The sequence below is a fragment of the Capsicum annuum genome, chromosome 3, assembly GCF_002878395.1.
Source record: "Capsicum annuum cultivar UCD-10X-F1 chromosome 3, UCD10Xv1.1, whole genome shotgun sequence".
Taxonomy (NCBI): domain Eukaryota; kingdom Viridiplantae; phylum Streptophyta; class Magnoliopsida; order Solanales; family Solanaceae; genus Capsicum; species Capsicum annuum.
In genome coordinates this window covers 7,061,962-7,081,622 of record NC_061113.1, presented here as the reverse complement: position 1 = coordinate 7,081,622, position 19,661 = coordinate 7,061,962, and the positions used below count along the sequence as shown (strand labels likewise).

Below are 19,661 nucleotides of genomic sequence, written 5' to 3'. Positions count from 1 at the left end.
TCATATTTTGAAATTAATAATGATTTATTTAAGTAATGATGTGGATCTCTAATAAGAGACCACATGGCAAAACTATTTTTGAAAAATCACTGTTAAAAAGTAATGATATGGATGAGTTGATTTTGTAACGGTGATGGCATGGATGAGCCGAACTTTTAACCGATGCTATAAATAAATCATTTCTGATAGTTCAGTGGCATATTTGAGCCTTTTCTCTAATAAATATGTATCAAAGCCTTAAATATATTAACTCTTAAATAGGACTAACTTATTTTCTTTCCACTATAAGTGAAGGGGAGTAATAAATAATTTCTTGAATAGTTTGAGGATACAAGAATATATTTTTTATTTATCAAACCAGCAGAGGGATATTGAAAAATAATTATGGTTATTATTAACGGTAATATTTTAAAAGTTTTTTTAATTTGAAATAATATTTTGAAAAGTTAATCATCTTAGAAAAGTGAAACTATGTAGTCATTTCAATTTGAAACATATATATGAGGTACCGAGTCAATTTCCTCCTTTACAACTTTAAGGGGTATATTGAAATTAATTTTTTTGAGGAAAAGACGTCGTTTCCATCCCAAACTATACAAGAAAAGTTTAAGCCATATCTAAACTATCTAAGTGACCTTTTACAAACTTAAATTATATAAAAGTGATACTATTACCTCCCCGCGACACCCATGCCCAAGTTTAATGAGTGGAGTACACTCCACTCGCCCTCTTGTATTGCCACGTGTCTAATTAATTTTCCTATTTTATTAAAAATTTAATCCGACTCTATTACTCTTTTAACCCATCTAATCCGACCCGACCCAACTCTCATATTTTACCCTGGCTCTATTAAAACATCCATCCAAACCAAAATTCATCTGATGAGAGCACAAACCCAATAGAGAATTCACAAAAATTATACAATACCTTATACCCCCTTCACACATTCTCTCGAAACCCTAGAACAATTTCCCCCCCTTTTTCCCCTTTTAGACTCCCTCAATCTCTATGAAAATTCTCCAAATCTCTATATCCAAATTTCCCATAATCCTAATTCGATGATTCTCTAACTTAAAAAAAAAATTATTAAATTTGATTAAAAAAAATTGAATCGATGGAGGGCTCTGTAACGGATGATCTTGGAGCTCCACCGGAGTCATGGGAGGTGGCTGACTTAGATGCTAGTATAAGGTGACTTATATTTTCATCGTCTTCGAAGAAGAACAAGGATAATATTGATTCTTTATCTGTTGATAATAATAATGATGATCAATCTGAGCTGCTTGATTCTTGAGGTACCGGTACGGGTGATGGTGGTGGTGGTGGTTCAGGGGGTGTGTCGTCGGAGGATGCTGCTAATATTGTAGATCAATTTCTTCGAGAGGCTTCGCAAAACCCTCGTGAACGCCTTTTCGGTTAGTAATATTTAAGGGTTTCTTATTATTGTGCTGATTTGCGATAGGTTTAGGATTTGTTAGCTGATTATTATGCTTATTTATGATAGGTTTAGGATTTGTTACTTGATTGTTGTGCTGATTTATGCCAGGTTTAGGATTTGTTAGTTGGTTGTTATGCTATTTTATGATAGGTTCAGGATTTGTTAGCTGATTATTATGCTAATTTACGATAGGCTTAGGATTTTTTTAGCAGATTATTGTGCTAATTTATGACAGGTTTAGGATTTGTTAGCTGATTGTTCTGCTATTTAGGATTTATTAGGTGATTGTTATGCTAATTTACGATAAATTTAGGATTTGTTAGTTGATTGTTACGCTAATGTACAACAGGATTAGGATTTTTTAGCTGATTATTATGCTAATTTTCGTGAGGTTTAGGGTTTGTTAGTTGATTATTATGCTAATTTACATCAGGTTTAAGATTTGTTACTTTTGTACTTGTTTGACATATGGATAATTCTATTTTGTGGTTGTATAGTCGAGGATGCATTGGTGTTAGTTGTGTCAATCAGTTAACTACAACAGAATTGTAAATTAGTTGGTGTTGGATGCAGGAATCACGAGTGAATGCATTGTTACTATAATTGTAATTTGATGAATTATAGTAGCTAGTGTGTTATTAGTAGTTTTTACTGAAATCCCAGACCCTCGACAACACCTTTTTAGTTAGTATTAATGATTATTATGCTAATTTGCATTAGTTTTAGGATTTGTTACTGATTTTTGTTTTAGGATTTGATTTTCTTCCTTTGTGCAAGTGAATTTGCTCGTATAGTCGTGGCTACGTTACTGTTAATCGTGTCAATCAGTTAGCTACAGCTAAACGATGAATGCAATATCCCTGTAATTTGATGAATTGTAGTAGCTAGTAAGTGTATTATTAGTCCCTTTACTATCTAAATTTTATTTACTACTATTTATATAAATGTTAACACTTTTTTCATTTGAGCAGCCGGGAATGCCTAGGGAGAGATTAAAAACTGCCAAATCTTCAGCAATTGTGACTGAAAATCTCGGATATACACCCAAAACTGGTGTAAAATGAAAAGAAAAAAAATTTATGACCTCCAGTCAACTACAAGAAATGAGAGGCAAAAAATAAATGGAAATAAGGTCCAAGGCTGCACACTTGAGTCAAGAAAGCTCCAATTTTCAATCTCTATAAGAAGTTGGTGTAGACTGATAGTTTTCCTTGTATAAATATTGATAGTTGTGACTGCATTTAGACTATATTTCTGATAATTCATTAATGTTGGTAGCTGGGTTGGCAACTGTGACTGCATTTAAGACTGTTTTTTGGTAGTTCACTGATATTGGCAGCTGTGGCTGCTTTAAGAATAATTTATTAGTGGTAGCTTTGACTGTATTTTGTAACTGTAATTAGTTTAACAGTACTGATTTGTTTTGTAAATGTATTTGACAACAAGATGTAATTGCACTCATTTTTGGTTAATGATTATGCAGTTGTAAGTTTATTATTGCTGAAATTTGTGTTTGTGCTTGTGCAACAGCTGTGACTGCATTTATTAATGTTAAATTTGTATTGTGAGAGATGAAGTTTACTGGTTTCAGGTTGTGTAATTAACATTACAATTTGTGTTTATGCTTGTGCAGCAGCTATGACTGCATTTATTAATGTTAAATTTGTGTTGTGAGAGATGTAATGTTTGTGTATATAACATTACAGTTTGTATACATCCTTAGATTTGTGTTGTTAGAGATGTTTTCCTAAACCAGTAATGTTGTATATAAATTGCAACACAAAGAACCACAGAAAATAAAGCTAAAACTGTCAAGTTCAACCTTACAATTTCATTACACAACAATTTAATTACACAACCTGGCAGTTTTGTCTAAGGTAACACCTAATAATTGACATAAATTTCAGCCCCTTAAAACATAACAAAAACAAAGCAACTTAGTTTAGGGCAGCCTTCTTGGAGCTCATTTCAAGAACATGGATTGAAATAGAAAACTAACACCCAAAATACATACACAAATGAGAGTATTCCAAAGTTGTTTTTTCCTTTTCTTGGACTTAGCCAACTTGTTTTTCGTTTCTTCTCATTTGCCTTCATCATCTTCAAATCATCCTGAAACTTGTCCATTTGCAACTCCATTTTGTTCATGTCTATTTTGCTCTCCGCAGATTTGGTTGTCCTAGTAGTCTTGTCAACAATTATTTTGTGTTCATAAAATGCACAATTTGTCAAAGATTCAACTTTTTCCTCAAGCTCCCCAATTCTTCCCAACAATTTAGGAATAACAAATTTGGATCGTTCATCAATAGAATCATCCTTCCAAAGCCAAAAATTGCATGATCTAGTATTCTAAAATGAAAGCAATTAGATTCATATACACTATTCAAGATCAATATTTGAAGGAAAAACTCACTTACCCCATAGTAAGGACAAGTCCAATATCATCTACCCAAATTTTATGAAGTCATCAAAGGCAAAAGAAGATGTCCATGTTTGCATCGAACCTCATCCAACTCATTATCTTTTTCTTGCTTACAAAGTCTACTCAAACTTATCTTAGCCATTAAAGTACCTTGATTAAGAAAACAAGTTTCAAGAGAGGTTGAACAAACACTTGAAGGAAGAAAAAAAATTATCAAAATGGAAACAAAATTAAGACAAAATAATCATCAATATAGCAAGAAATCGAAGGATTAAAAAGATTTAGTTACCAATTCTTCATACAAATGATCTTCAATTTTAATTTTGAAAGACAAATTTGAGAATTAGGGTTCTTAGTTTTGAGCCCCAAATTGGCTTAAATAAGAATAGATCAGTTGGGAATTAAAAGTGATGTAATTTTAATGTTTTTAGACGTTTACTTTTATTATTTAAAAGAATGGACACGCCTAAAATGAGTGTAAAAAATGCGCCATAGAATTGGTGTCATGGTGAGGTAATAATATCACTTTTATATAGTTTAGGTGTGTAATAGACGACTTAAATAGTTTTGGTGTGACTTAAAATTTTCTTGTATAATTTGAGGTGGAAACGATGCATTTTCCCTTTTTTTTTAAATAAACTTTTGCTATAGGCAAGATTCAAAAGAAGTTATATAACACTATTTAAAATTTAAAATTATTATAGAAATAACTTCAATTAATTACATAACCAACACTACACTTATTACATTATAAACAACATTTAGAACCTAAATCACCACCAATTGTAGTGAACAAGGCATCCATTATTTCCATCCTGAAGACAAACTCCATTATCACTAATAGTCCAAGAGCAAAGTTTATTTTCAGCACAAAGAGTTTTATCTCTCTTATAATCAAACACATTAAATGTTCCTACATTATTCTCTACCTTCATTGCACAAAAAAGAATTTTTTTTTTTTTCATTAGGATAAATAGGAACATAAATTGTGTAAATAAAAATTAAAGCACCTATGGTTCCTTTTATCAAGAACTTGTTTTCCATGCAACATGCAATGGACTGCTACAGCAGGTTGCATTTTTTTTGTGCACCTTAAGGGTCGTTTGATAGGAGAGATAAGGGATAATTAATTTTGAAATTAATTTTAGAATGAGCTTATCCATGTTTAGTTTGGATAAAGCGCGTGAGATAACTCATCTCAAAATTAGTTATTCCGAAATTATAGCGTTATTTTAATTCCTTCTTAACAATCGGATAACTAATCTCAAAATAGCTAATCCCAAAATAACTAATTTCTTAGCCAAACGACCCCAAACAGTATAGTCTTCATAAGCTATGGAATGAGAAAAATAGTGTGTTGAAGAGAAAGTAAAAGGCAAAGTGATGGATATTTATGAAGATGGATAACCATCTTAAAAATAAGAAGGCTAACAACTTTTTTCCCCACTATTTGTGGTGGGAAGTACAGTCAAAATCTAGTGGGAACGTTATGAAAATTTCATGAATGTTATAAAGAGATGGTGTTTATATATATGAAAAAATTGATCTTTCTAAATATAGGGGAAGTAGAACTCCTGAATAAATGGAAAGTTAAATTAAATATTGATGTTTGAAATTTACTATGTGCATTACATTAATAATGATACCATAAATATTTTGATATTTTATTTTATAGATAATACATTACTTATAAAATATTATTGCATAATATTTAAAAGTAACTGTTATAGAGAGGTAATTTATAAATAGTGTACCACTATAATAAACCTCATAGCTGTTATAGGTAAAATGTCATTATAGAGATGTAAAATATAACATGAAAAATTAATTTTGCAAAAAATCAGGCCGCTATAGCGAAATATCGTTATAACAAGATGATGTTATAGAGTTCTCACTATACGAATTAATTTCTTAATAGATTTTGGGAAAATACTTAGAAAAATACCTGAACTTTGACCGAATTTGCAGTTGAGCATACTGAACTTTGCGGGGGTCCTATTACCCCCCTAGAATTTTTTAAAGTGGATTTAATTCCCCCCCCCCCCCCCCCCCACTCCCCCCAAATGCTATACCCAGTTTTGACGGCTGGTAGTGTACTACACGCATCAATCTCGTTTTTACACGTATTTTTTTTAAAATAATTTTTATTTACTTTCTTCTCCATTCCTATTCTTCTCATCAATTTTCATCATTTTTTCACCAAAATCTTGACCACCATTGCCAAAATAACCAACAGCAAAGGCAACATTGTCATGAATTTTTCTTTTTCTCTATATCAATTTGAGGTGATAATTGATTAGCAATGAAATGACGAAATAAATAACTAATAACCAGAAATTAGCAAACAAATGTTTGAGACTTTACAAGGATCCCATAACCGACACAGTGGCTTAGGATGAGCTCATTACCATGCCTGGCCGACAAATTCCCTTCCGGGGGCAATGGTGGGTTTGTTGCTGGTGGCAATGGTGGGTTAATTTTGCTATTTTGATGGAATTAAAGAAGGTTAATTTTGCTATTTTGATGGAATTGAAGAAGACCCATTTGGTGTGTGTGTTGAAATTTGGTCAAATTGATTGAAATAATTTTGCTATTTTGATGGAATTGAAGAAGACACATTTGGTGTGTGTGTTGAAATCGGATCAAATTGATGGAAATGAATTGGGTGTGTTGAAGATGACCCATTTGGGGTATGTGTGATTAAATTATGTTCAATTACAATTGAACAATGGAGCAACCATGTGTGCTTTGTTGAAGATTCCATTGTTGAAGAGAAGAAAAAAGAAGAGAAAAAAGAAAACAAATAAAAAAATATAAAATTGTTAAAATTCAGAAAATTTATATGACAAAAAAAAAGTTTTATAACGATTTTTTACACTCTCACGCGCTGAATGTATGTGAATTACACACACTTGTTCAAGTAGGAGGATATATGCCATTAAAATATGAAAAAAAAAAGTCAGGGGGTAACAGGACCCCCGCAAAGTTCTGTATGTTCAACTGAAAATTCAAGCAAAGTTCAAATATTTTTTTGAGTATTTTTCGATAGATTTTAGATACAGGAATATATTTTTTATTTATTAAATCAGCAGACTTATGTAATACTTAGCAAAGTTAACTTATGCAGACATTTCAATTTGAAACATATGAGGTAGTCAATTTCCTCCTTTTCAACTTTAAGGAGTTCTATAACAAATAATGCTTTTTTAAAAAAAAACAATTAAGGAACTTTAATGATTATTATGGCATTTCAACTTTATAAATAGACCAACAATAGGTTGGTTTTAGTAAGTAGCTTTGAAAATTTGTATTTATTGATAACTTTTGAAATATCTAAGGCAATTGTTGATTTCCTAAAATCTAACGGATTTGCTTTTCAAAAATAGGTCATTATACATAAGTAGGAGTAGAAATTGAAAAAATCTAGTAGCCAGAAACTTGATAATTAATTAATTGTTCTATATAATAACAACCCACAACATAATGTACTTTGGTCCTTCGGGATGGCTAAGTTGATTTGGAGGGTGGTTATTCACACGGATAATTCGAATTCGATCCTCCCTAAATGCCTTCTGACTCGAGCCTGTCGTACAGGATTTGTCTAGTGTGATTTATTTGTTATCTATTACACTGAGCAGACATCCCTGTGTGGTTTGCGAAAAGTTGTGTACCACTTTTTATTTATCAGACACTATCTTTTTATTTATCAAAAGATATATTTACACAAAATTTGTAAGTCTAACTTAAAAATAAGATAAAAATAATAGTAAAGATTTAGCAAATATACTTAAGTTTTAACACCACCATCATATTAGATTCAAGTTGTAATTAATTATGCATACTCTTGCTTATTGTAAGTTGTACCCCAGAGTTTTCGACAAGTTACTCCAATTGTTAGGTTCACCAGCCAACCAACTAGTACTCTGATTCCGATGGTAGAATGGATGAGATTTCCTTAGTCTTGATTAAGTTCTCATATTCGAGCCTAGCAATTGAAAAAAGTTCTAGTGGAAAGTGTTTCCCTTTAAATAGATTTTACAAGCAAATCTGAATTAATTGAAATACCAATCCATTGCGGAAAAATAACATAAACACATACCTTAGCTTATCATATTTACACGAATTTCTACTCTTACAAAGTAATTACAGAAATCTCAGCTAATTATGTATCTTTCGTTAGATGTATCAGGAGCTAATTATGTATCTCAATAGACCCAAAATCGAAAAAATACATCGGGAGCTAATCATGTATCTTTACAAAAGACAAAAGAAAAAATATAATATCGTTGGATGTATTATGTATCTAGACAACTCCAAAATAGGAAAAAATATTTTGGAAGCTAATTATGTATCTTACAAAGGAAAAAAAAAATTGTTGGATGTATCAAGAGCTAGTTATATACCTTGACAGACCCAAAATCGAGATTTCCACTAATTAGGCAAAATATCAAAATTTTCTGCAATTAAGCTCCAAAACGTCAGAATTTTATGTTGTTTTTTCATACATTATACTAAACACAAAACCAAAAAAAGAAAACGAGTGGATCCCATTGATAAAACCTAATGAAGTTTAAATTTTTTTTAAAATATTGGTCACGCTATGTCTATATTAAAATAAGTGAGGCAAATTAAAGTGCCAGGATCTTCACTCATGAGATGCCTTCCCTTTTCATACAAGCCAGGAATGAGTCCCAACCATTAAATTGTTAAAGTGGGGACAGAGTAAAATCCAAGGCAATTCAATTTGTATCTTAGAATATATATATATATATATATATATATATATATTTGTCAACAATAGTTCGTTAGATAGCTTCAACATGACTAGAACAAGACCAAGTAGGTATGTAACATGTTCAATATCTAGTTGCCTTTCTCTAGTCTTAGGAACAACTATAAAAAGGAAGACAATAGTGCAAAAATATATATCTTGATCAAGCAAAGCAAACATGAAGAAATATTGTATTTCAAGTCAAAGATTGTTAACATTGTTGTTTTTATTTTTTGCATTTTTGGTGTGCTTGAGAGGTGATGAAAATGTGGATGGAAGTAGCAATGCTCAAGCTCCAACAAATGCCAACAACTCCTACAATGTTACTCATGATGATGGTATCGATAAAAAGGGCACGAATAATGGTGGTGGTGGAGGAGGAGGTAGCGGTGGGGGTGGGCGCGGGTGGGGAGGGGGTGGTGGAGGTGGAGGTGGACGCGATGGTAATGGAGGAGGAGGAGGTGGCGGTGGCGGGGGTGGGAGTAGTGGGAGTGGGGGTATGGGGGGTAGTGGTGGATGGGGTTGGGGAGGAGGTGGAGGGGGGTGGTGGGCATGGGGATGTAGGAAAGAAAAAGAACATAATGATCATCATAGACATTGGCATATGAACAATAGTAAAGATTACAAGATAGGTGAATTTGCACAATGCATGGTTAAAGGAAGATGCAAAGGAATGCGTTTGGATTGTCCTCTTCATTGTGGAGGACCTTGTTATTACGATTGTATACACATGTGCAAAGCTCATTGTCGTCGCCGGTAAATTCCCTCTCCATCCTTCGTGAGTACAATTGAATGAATCTGTCAAGTTAAAAGTATGTAGCAATAAGAATGATGAATCTGTCAAGTTAAAAGTATGTAGCAATAAGGATGTTGCATCACCTATCGCTCTTGCTTAATTAACAGCCAGAACGAACAAACCTGTTACTGAGCAAATCTATGGAGCTTTCTATTCTAAGGTCTTTTTTTGTTTTTGCTGCTAAGGTGTGGTATTAAATTTGTTGTGGTCCTCTAGTTACTTCTCATATTTATTGTGATTGGGTTGTAAGTTAGTAGTAGCAAGTATTGTGTTTTGCAATATGGTTTAGCTCTCCAAATTTGAGTGCTAAAAGTTTTCTTTTAGTTTTGGTTGATTTGTTTTAGCCGCACTTGTATGTTGGCAAATGTGTGTGCTTTATAGGGACACATTGTTTTGTGTTTGCATAAAGGTTGAAGTGACTTCTCCCTTTTCAAGCAAATGAATATTATCATATTTGTTCTATCAAGGCTCATTTTGTGATAATACTTTTATTTTGACAAACTGATTTAATTAATTAGCATGCGAAGGGACACCGTATTGAAATAATAAGGAAAAATAACATAAATATAAACCTTAATTTTAATTTATCATATTAACATAAATTCTCACCCTTACAAAGTAACTATAAAAATCCCAATTAATTATGTATCTTCTTTAAATGTATCGGAAGCTAATTACGTATCTCAATAGACCTAAAATCACAAAAAAAAAAAAAATATGTTGGAAGTTAATTATGTATCCGTACAAAGAAAAAATGTATTTTGATTGGATGTATCTGGAGCTAAATTATGTATCTCGATAGACCCAAAATCAAGATTTTCGATAATTATGCAAAATGTCGTGATTTTCTGTAATTAAGCTCCAAACTGTCGAGATTTATGTTGTTTTCCCTAATATATATATATATTTAATGAATTTAACGTGCACATGAAACACTCCCTAAAGTACATCCTTGATCACTAAACCATGCATGATAATTGATGAATGTTTCATGCATCAAATTGACAGATTATATTCTAGTTATAACATCCACAATATAAACAACAAAAGAGGGTGGTGGTATGGTAACACCGTATAATATTTTAGTACTTTAGTTTGGTCACGTCTACAATATACAGCAATGATTCCATTCAACCAAACGAATTCTAACAGTTAGTGCTGCTGTTTTTCTAAAAAAAAATGTTATTTATTGAGCTAGATAGATTAGTTTATATATTTTACTCAAACCAGACGAAATATTAGATCGTTATATAACATTTATAATAACCTACACAATTTAAGGATGTAAACTGACTTTTTCACGTAAGACTTTCAATTTTTTAAGAAGAGGTCGTTAGATGTAGTATAAAAAGCTTGTAAGTTAATTTCAAGAGAAATAATGAGAGAATCATTTACTAAATAATTGCCCTGCATATTATTTTTAAATATTGACACATTTTTTATATTTGAATATAATTTAATCTTAAACTTGTCACTAATCCTAAATGACATCATTTTATAACCATTAAAAGTCGTCATATATCATACTTCCTCCTCCGTTTAAAACAGAACGATCTACTTTCTTTTTTAGTCCGTTTAAAAAAGAATGACCTCTTTTCCTTTTTGGCAGTACTTTACTTTCAACTTTCCATATGATATGTTTAGAACCACAGGATTAAAGGACATTTTGGTACATTTGACATAATTTTAATTCAAGGTCACGAGATTTAAAAATGTTCTCTAGTTTTTTTTGAAACTTTGTATCAAGTCAAAGCAGCTCATTTTTTTTTAAACGGAGGAAGTATATTTAAGACACAAGGTTTAACTAGCATTTTTTCTTGAAAAAATAATCTATTACCCCCAACCTTTACCCCAAATCCCAACTACACACTCAACCTTTAAAAGTAACCTATTATCCCCTAAACATATTTTTACCGAATTTATTACCCCCAGTTGTTGACGTGTCAATGGGCGTGACTACATCACCCATGAGCGCGTCAGCTGATTGCCATGTCATTATTTTGCATGATGTGGCAATGACGTGGCATGACGTGGCAATAATTTGGCATGATGTGGCAATGACATGGCAGCGCGTGCATCACACCGCATTTTCAAATGATTGGTTGTTAGTTTTTAGGAGTAATAATTCTACTTTAAAATAGTTCAGGAGGATAATAGGTTACATTTAAAAATTAAGTGTGTAGTTGAAATTTGGGTAAAGGTTTTGGGGTTATAAACTATTTTTTTTTTTTTCTTTCAAACATCAAACTCAACACGTAAAGTATAGTCACCAAAAATGGAACATTTTTTAAGAAAGAGGACAAAGCAAATGAGAAATGATTTTAAAAAAATGAAATAATGTTTCCAACAAATGAATCAATTCGTTCAAAAGTGTAATCAACAATTGTTCCTCTGCTTACAAATTTCCGTATTCAGAACAAAAATAGAGAGAGGTTCTCTAATATGCACAAAAAGATATTAATCAGAATCTAGAAGTAAAAGAAGAGATCATCAGCAATGTTTATATGACCTTGATGATGCTGATTAAAAACATTTGAGATCAATGGCGGAGACTGATTCACATCCTCAGCTACCTGATCCTTTACATCGAACGGTTCATAATGAGCTACGTGTTCTTCAATCAGGTCCTCCTCCTGTAGGTGGCGAATCGCCGGGCAAAGTAGATCGCCGCCTTCCATTCCCGCCGGAATGCCAAACACGCACTGTGGATCGTTCACGTTACTCTGCATTGTCGCTGGCGATGGCGATTCAATGTACATAGTCGCCGGCCCAGGAGACTGAACACTGGTGTTAAAACCGTTAATTCTATCATTGGAATAACGGATCTCCATTTTGTCCGGCGAAGGCGACGGAATTCTGGTAGTAGAACCGTTAATTCTCTCTGGATAACGGACGTCCATTTTCGCCGGTGACGGAGACTGGACACTAGCAACAGAACCATTAATTCGCTCGTTAGGATAATGAATGTCCATCGTCGCCGGCGAAGGAGATTGACCACTGACGTTAAAACGGCTAATCTCATCAGGATAACGGATTTCCATAGTCGCCGTCGCCGGAGAAGGTGCAAAGTAGCTGGAATCGAGCAAATCACCGGCATCATCTAACGACATTGACACAGAAAATACAACAATCCACCGATTCCGATAAACCTCCGTACTGTTAACCCTAACGCTGTTCACAGTAACAAATCCGTCAACGTAATTCACAACCAGTTTCTTCTTCGGAGAAAGAGTCTCGAAAACCACAGTAGCACCTTTACCATTTCTAGCAAGATTCCCAAAACGGTACCGTTTAGGAACAACATGGTGACGGTAATCATAACGGAAACCGTCAGGGTTTGCGAACAAAGACATATCAGAAGGCGCAAAAACGGAAACCGAACTCAAACTTAACAGCTCCGGCCGTTTGATAGCCAACGCCGTCGCAGCAACAGTAAACCGTCTTCTCCTTAATGCTCTAATTGCGTGATCAAGAAAGGAACGATGGTCTGGAGACTGAATAATCGAAGTTGTCTGAACTTCTGGAACAGAGCATTCTTTTGCTGACGTGGGATCTAATACACCGTCGATTCCATGAACAGTGAGAAGATCGTCGACGTAAATGTCAGGTTGCCGAATATTAACAACCCCAATCGAATTATTCCCCGTCGAAGAAATCGATATTTCTCCGTTAGAGCTCTTGAAGAAGAAGAGACAATTGTTATTGTACAGAGTCGGAATCTCAGCGCCATTAACATTCGACAAGAGGTGGACCCAAGTTAAAGAGGTATTGAGAGTGTGATAACGAAGGAGAATGGTGGAAGGGCGTGGCGGCGATGGGAGGTTGCTGAGAATCTTGGCGGAAAAAATGAAGTCTGGGGGGGCCAAAATTGTGCCGGAGAAGTTTTTGTTTGTGGAGTCGATGGTGGATGCGAAGACGGAGTAGCCACGGTTACGGAGTTCGTCTGCAGCAGCATGAGCGGAGAAAGGTGGGGGTGGAGGGGTGGAAGAAGCTGAAGAAAGTAGAAAGATGAAGAAGAAAGAGCGAGGGATGAGGGTCTTGTTGAAGAAAGCCATTGTTACAGATTTCAGTGGCGATTGTTGAAGTTAAAAGAGTTTGTAGTTTGACGACGGTTGAGACTGTTAAAGAGTATTTCCTGATCTGCGAAAAAAAAAAAAAAGTATAATAAAAGCAGCATTATTGCAACAACTTTTGGTACGTGATGCCATTAATCAATTTTTTAAATTTTTTTGGATATATTATGAGAAAGACGACACAAAAAACTGTTGAAAATGTCTTAACTAATAAATAAATAAACAAATAAATACTTTGTGGACAATATCTTATTTCATGATATCAGAACTGCTATAGTATTTTATTTACTATTAGAAACCACTTCCACCGTCACCTCCTCTGATCTATTCTCTTATCTTCTCCAACAATATTCTTAACCATATATTTCTTCTATAATTTGTTGTCTAATAACACCTATATATCATACATGGGCCTTTCTATATTCTAGGGGTTCTTGATCTCTTCATAAAATAACCATCATTAGTCGTCACGATCTGAGTTCATGCTTTCAGCGAAATTTTTCTAAGTGGTCAAACTTTCTCTCTTTCACCACTAAATTCATCCGGCAAGCAAGAGTTTTTCAAAAAAAAAAAAAAAAGTTGTTGTAAGGAAATGGGAAACAAGTGAGTGGATTATAAGATGGAAAATCGAACCCTCACTAATAAAGTGAAAGGTCAGATAATCAATCAACTCTATTAAATTTTTTTTTTTTGGCAAGATCTTTGTTAAGTACTCCTAAAAACCTAGCTAGTAAATTTTGATTCATGGATGGGGAGAAACATGTTCAAAAAATAGTGATGGTTCCATGGTTAGCACATGGTCATGCAACCCCATTTTTTGAACTTGCCAAAAAGCTCTCCAAACACAACCTCCATATCTATCTTTGTTCTACTTCTGCTGTCCTTAATTTCCTCAAACAAAGCCAAGAAAATTACTACTTATCATCAAACAATACAAGTAGTATCGAACTCATAGAACTTCACTTGCCATCGATGCCTGAACTTCCTTCACACCACCATAGCACCAAAGGCCTTCCTAACCATCTCTATCCAATCCTTCTTAAGGCCTTTCAAATGTCTGGTGAAATTTTTTCCAAAATCGTTGACGATCTTAACCCTGATTTGATCATAGAGAATTTCTTTCAGACGTGGGCTTTAGATGTCGCGTTATCAAGAAATATTCCTGTTGTTAATTTCGGAGTTACCAGTGCATCATCATACTCTTTTATGTATCATCTTTATTTGCACGATGGTGCTATCGATGATTTCCCTTTCCCGGAACTCTGTCTTCATGACAATGAGGTACGAACATTACTGAGCCCGGGGGACACTAAATCTATAACAACATTTATGGAAATGTCTTTCTGTTTTAATACACTCAAAAAGTCTTCTAGCATCATTTTGCTAAACAATTGGAAAGAAACTGAGGTTAAATATATGCACTATTTTTCCTCCATAACGAATAAGAAGATTTTGAGCGTTGGTCCGCTTATAGGACAAATTGATCAAAACACTAGTAGTGGTGATTATATTTCTCAGGATGATTCGGATATCATACAATGGCTAGACAAGAAAGATCGATTTTCAACTGTTTACGTTGTATTTGGAAGCGAAAATGTATGGTCAAAGGAAGATATTCAAGAGATTGCTCATGGAATCGAGCTGAGTAATGTGAACTTTTTATGGGTACTTAGGTATCCAGGGCGTGATGGACGAAGTTGTGATGTTGAAGAAGTTTTGCCCGAAGGGTTCGTGAAAAGAGTAAAGGACAGAGGACTTGTTGTATCAAAATGGGTGCCACATGCCCGAATCATGAGGCACCCGAGCATCGGAGGATTTTTGACTCATTGCGGATGGAATTCTACAATTGAATGTATGCATTTTGGGGTTCCACTAATTGCAATGCCATATAATATTGATCAGTTTCTAACTGCAAAGTATGTGGTTGAGCTTGGCATAGCTTTGGAGGTTGGGAGAGATGAAAACGTAAGGTTAGAAAGAGAGGAGATCGCGAAAGCCATAAGAAATGTTATTGCGGAGAAGAAGGGAGAAGAATTGAGGACGAAATCCGGAGAATTGAGTGAGAAAATAAGAATAAAGGAAAAAGAAGACATTGAAGAAGAAGCTGTGGAGGAACTTAGGAAGCTTTGCTTGATGAACTAGAAAGAGTAAAGTGTTGAGTAGTCTGATGTTTTGATTCAAGTCTTTATTCATGTTTGAGTTCAAGTCTTTGTTGATATTTGAGTATTATCGTATTGGCCGAAAGGCAAACTCTGTACCCTATAATAGGCACCCTCTTCCCCATTGTAAAGGATTTGTTTTTTGCTTATCCTTACCCTATAAGCAATAAAATATCTTTAGCTTGGTTCTTAAGCATTTTGGAATCGTATATGATCAAATCGGGACTGAGATCATCGACGATTTTGGTAAAGCTTTCACCGGATATTTGAAAGGCGTTAAGAAGAATTGGATAGAGCTGGTGAGGAAGGCCTTTGGTGCTATGGTGGTGTGAAGGAAGTTCGGGCATCGATGGCAAGTGAAGTTCTATGAGTTGGATACTACATGTATTGTTTGATGACAAGTAGTAATTTCTTGGCTTTGTTTGAGAAATTAAGCACAGCAGAAGTAGAACAAAGATAGATATGGAACTTGTGTTTGGAGAGCTTTTTGGCAAATTCAAAAAATGGTTTTGCATGACCAGGTGCTACTGATGATCTCCCTTTCCCAGAACGCTCTCTGTAACAATGAGGTACCAACATTAGTGAGCCTGAGGGTACTAAATCTATAACATGTATGGAAATCTTGTATAGTTCCAGTCAACTCAAAAGGTCTTCTAACATCATTTTGCTCAAAAATTGGAAGGAAATTGAGGTTAAATATATTCAATATTTTTCCTCTATAACCAATATGAAGATTTTAGGTGTTGGTCCACTTATAGAACAAATTGATCAAAAACAGTAGTACTGATAATTCTTTAGACGATTTGGATACCATACAATGGCTCGACAAGACAGATCGTTTTCAATTGTGTATGCATTATTCGGAAGTGAAAACATCAATAGATACTTGTTTACCTTCTTTTTGATACAATTGAATTTACTCGTCAGTCAAGAGCATGCATTACAGTCTTAACTTCGAATTAGCAGTGAATATATGAGAAAACGTAAATAACATAAGATGAATACCAAACAAATCAAAGATCAGAGGAATAGGAGCAAATTTTATTACATAGGCCGAGTAGCTAACCCTCGGTAGTACAGGTAAATCGAGACCGACTCAAATATGGCAACGAGGAAACAGTAAAACAGCTAAAGGAAAAAGAACCCATAATAACTCAACATCAACAAAGACTTGAATCAAAACAACAGACTACTCAACAATTTTCTCCTTCTTGTTCATCAAGCAAAGCTTCCGAAGTTCCTCCACAGCTTCTTCTTCAATATCTTTTTTTTCCTTTATTCTTATTTTCTCACTCAATTCTCCTTATTTCGCTCTCAAATCTTCTCCCTTCTTCTCCACTATAACGTTTCTTATGGATTTCGCGATCTCCTTTCTTTCCAACCTTACGTTTTCATCTCTCCCAACCTCCAAAGCTATGCCAAGCTCAACCACATATTTTGCAGTTAGAAATTGATCAATATTTAATGGCATGGCAATTAGTGGAACCCCAAAATGCATACATTTAATTGTAGAATTCCATCCACAATGATTCATGAATCCTCCGATGCTCGGGTGCCTCATGATTCTGGCATGTGGCACCCATTTTGACACAATTAGTCCTCTGTCCTTTACTCTGTTCATGAACCCCTCAGGCAAAACTTCTTCAAACATCACAATTTCGTCCATCGCGCTCTGGATACCTAACTACCCATAAAAAGTTCACATTACTTAGCTCGATTCCACGAGCAATCTCTTGAATAGCTTCCTTTGACCATATATTTTCACTTCCAAATACAACGTAAACAGTTGAAAATCGATCTTTTTTGTCTAGCCATTGTATGATATCCGAATCATCCTGAGAAATATAATCACCACTACTAGTGTTTTGATCAATTTGTCCTATAAGCGGACCAACGCTCAAAATCTTCTTATTCGTTATGGAGGAAAAATAGTGCATATATTTAACCTCAGTTTCCTTCCAATTGCTTAGCAAAATGATGCTAGAAGACATTTTGACAACATTTCCATAAATGTTATTATAGATCCAGTACTTCTTGATTGCAATAGTGTTTCTATCTCGTAGTCAGGGAGACAGAGTTCCGGGGAAATCATCGATAGCACCATCGTGCAAATAAAGATGATACATAAAAGAATATGATGCTGCACTTGTAACAAAAAAGTTAACAGCAGGAATATTTCTTGATCATAAATTTTTATTTTTTTTATTTTTTAAAATTTCATGTCAAATCAAATTAGTTTTTATTTTTTTTTTAACTAACGAGTATATACGTTAACACAAATAAAAGGTAGTACTGGAACTGGAAGTTCTTCACATTTTTTTTAACGTACAATCTCTGAAAGGCTAATTAATAGGTATCGCCAGTAATATCTTTCATTAAGTCTGCACGAATCTCTAGATCTCTGTAAAATAGGTCATTGTGAATTGTTAATCTATAGAAATAGGTGTAAATTCGGTCATCATAAATTGTGTCCATACTTTAAACAAATTATACAACTATATAATAACGGATGTAAAAAGTAATCAAACTAGGTTTAGTATATTTTTTTTTTAGCATTATACATTTTTTCCTTAACAAAATAATATTGTATTATTTTTCTATATTGTTCATTTTTTTATATAGTGTATTATTTTTATACACCATTTACATTATTTTTTCTTATATATAGCACATTATTTTTTATGCATTATCTATTTTTTATATATATAATGTATTATTTTAGTGCGTTATTTTATTTTTTTTCATTAGCTTCTTTTTAATCTATTTTAATGCATTATTTTTGAGATTTTTCAGATCTTTCAACTATTGTATTTTAAGTATTCCTGATAACCACAAAATTAAAAGCCTTTTTTGGATAAGAAATTCATATATTTTTCTCTTAATTATCCATGTCAGTCAACAACGTGTAATGTTACCGTGAAGCGATATTTTTAACAAACTTAAGGGTTTTTTTTTCTTATTCAGTGTTCGGTATGTTAAGGTTTACCCTTGATTTTCTTATCAAAATTGAGTTTTGATTTTCTATTGAAGGAAAATAAAAATATTATCATAATTACTTTTATTTTTTCTTAAATGAAAATATAAAAAATTTTTATATTTGACAAACCTCTTTCTTGGAGGAAAGATTTTGGATCCCTATAAAAGACACTCTTCTCATACCATAACACAATAATATCCACAATGTAGTCATTTATGAGTTTGTTTAGAAGGAGATTTTCTCCCTGTTCGCAATAAATTTTCGTTCATGAAAAATTAATTTCAACCACAAATAAAAATATGAAGAAATAATAATTTTATTGATAAACGAAGTGGTTACAAATCTGTTCCTCTTGATTTTTCTCTCTTAATTTTCTCCATAATTCGAGGGCTGTCAATAGCGTATTTCTCGAACGTAGGATTTGATATGGATTTCTCCGTAATTCGAGGGTCGTTAGTGGCGTACTTTTCGAACGTAGGAATATTTGGATTTGATCTCCATGAAATGAGATTTTATGTATTTAATTATCAAGAAAAAGGGTTTTGATATATAAATATCTCATGAATTTATTAGGACTAAGACTGTTATGTGGGCCGGGTCGGGCCAACCCGGAATTGGCCTATGTCATTTAACCGGTTTGTGGGCCGGTCCGGGGCCGGGTGGGGTCTAAGTGGGCCAGTAAAAAAAATAAAAACAACCCTAACCCGTCCCACTTAACCCAACCCGGTCAAACCCACCTAAACCCGGTTAAAAATTGGTCAAACCCGGTCAAAAATATATAAAAAAGATAAAAATTCAATATACATTATATATACCCACCTATATACAGTATAAATACGTTAAATAATATATATACACTATATATATATAATATATATACTACATTAGAATTTAAAAAATATATACACATATACACTATTACACAAATATACGCACCATCCAATATATATGTACCACTTTAAAGTTTAAATAAAATATACAACAATATATATATATATATATATATATATATATATATATATATA

General features: G+C 33.5%; 2 protein-coding genes across 2 annotated transcripts; both read left to right on the top strand.

The window, feature by feature from the left end:
- The first annotated feature begins 8,809 nt into the window (after positions 1-8,809).
- On the top strand, positions 8,810-9,893 carry LOC124896558 (glycine-rich cell wall structural protein-like). The gene has a single exon (XM_047408109.1). It carries the CDS (start codon positions 8,810-8,812, stop codon positions 9,389-9,391), a length of 582 nt encoding a protein of 193 aa, XP_047264065.1. The 3' UTR covers positions 9,392-9,893.
- A 4,384-nt stretch (positions 9,894-14,277) lies between these two features.
- LOC107865714 (UDP-glucosyltransferase 29) lies at positions 14,278-15,642 on the top strand. The gene has a single exon (XM_016711912.2). It carries the CDS (start codon positions 14,278-14,280, stop codon positions 15,640-15,642), a length of 1,365 nt encoding a protein of 454 aa, XP_016567398.2.
- Positions 15,643-19,661: the final 4,019 nt, after the last annotated feature.

Coding starts and splice junctions, on each gene's coding strand:
- LOC124896558 (XM_047408109.1), top strand. CDS start 8,810: ATGAAGAAATATTGTATTTCAAGTCAAAGATTGTTAACATTGTTGTTT.
- LOC107865714 (XM_016711912.2), top strand. CDS start 14,278: ATGGTTCCATGGTTAGCACATGGTCATGCAACCCCATTTTTTGAACTT.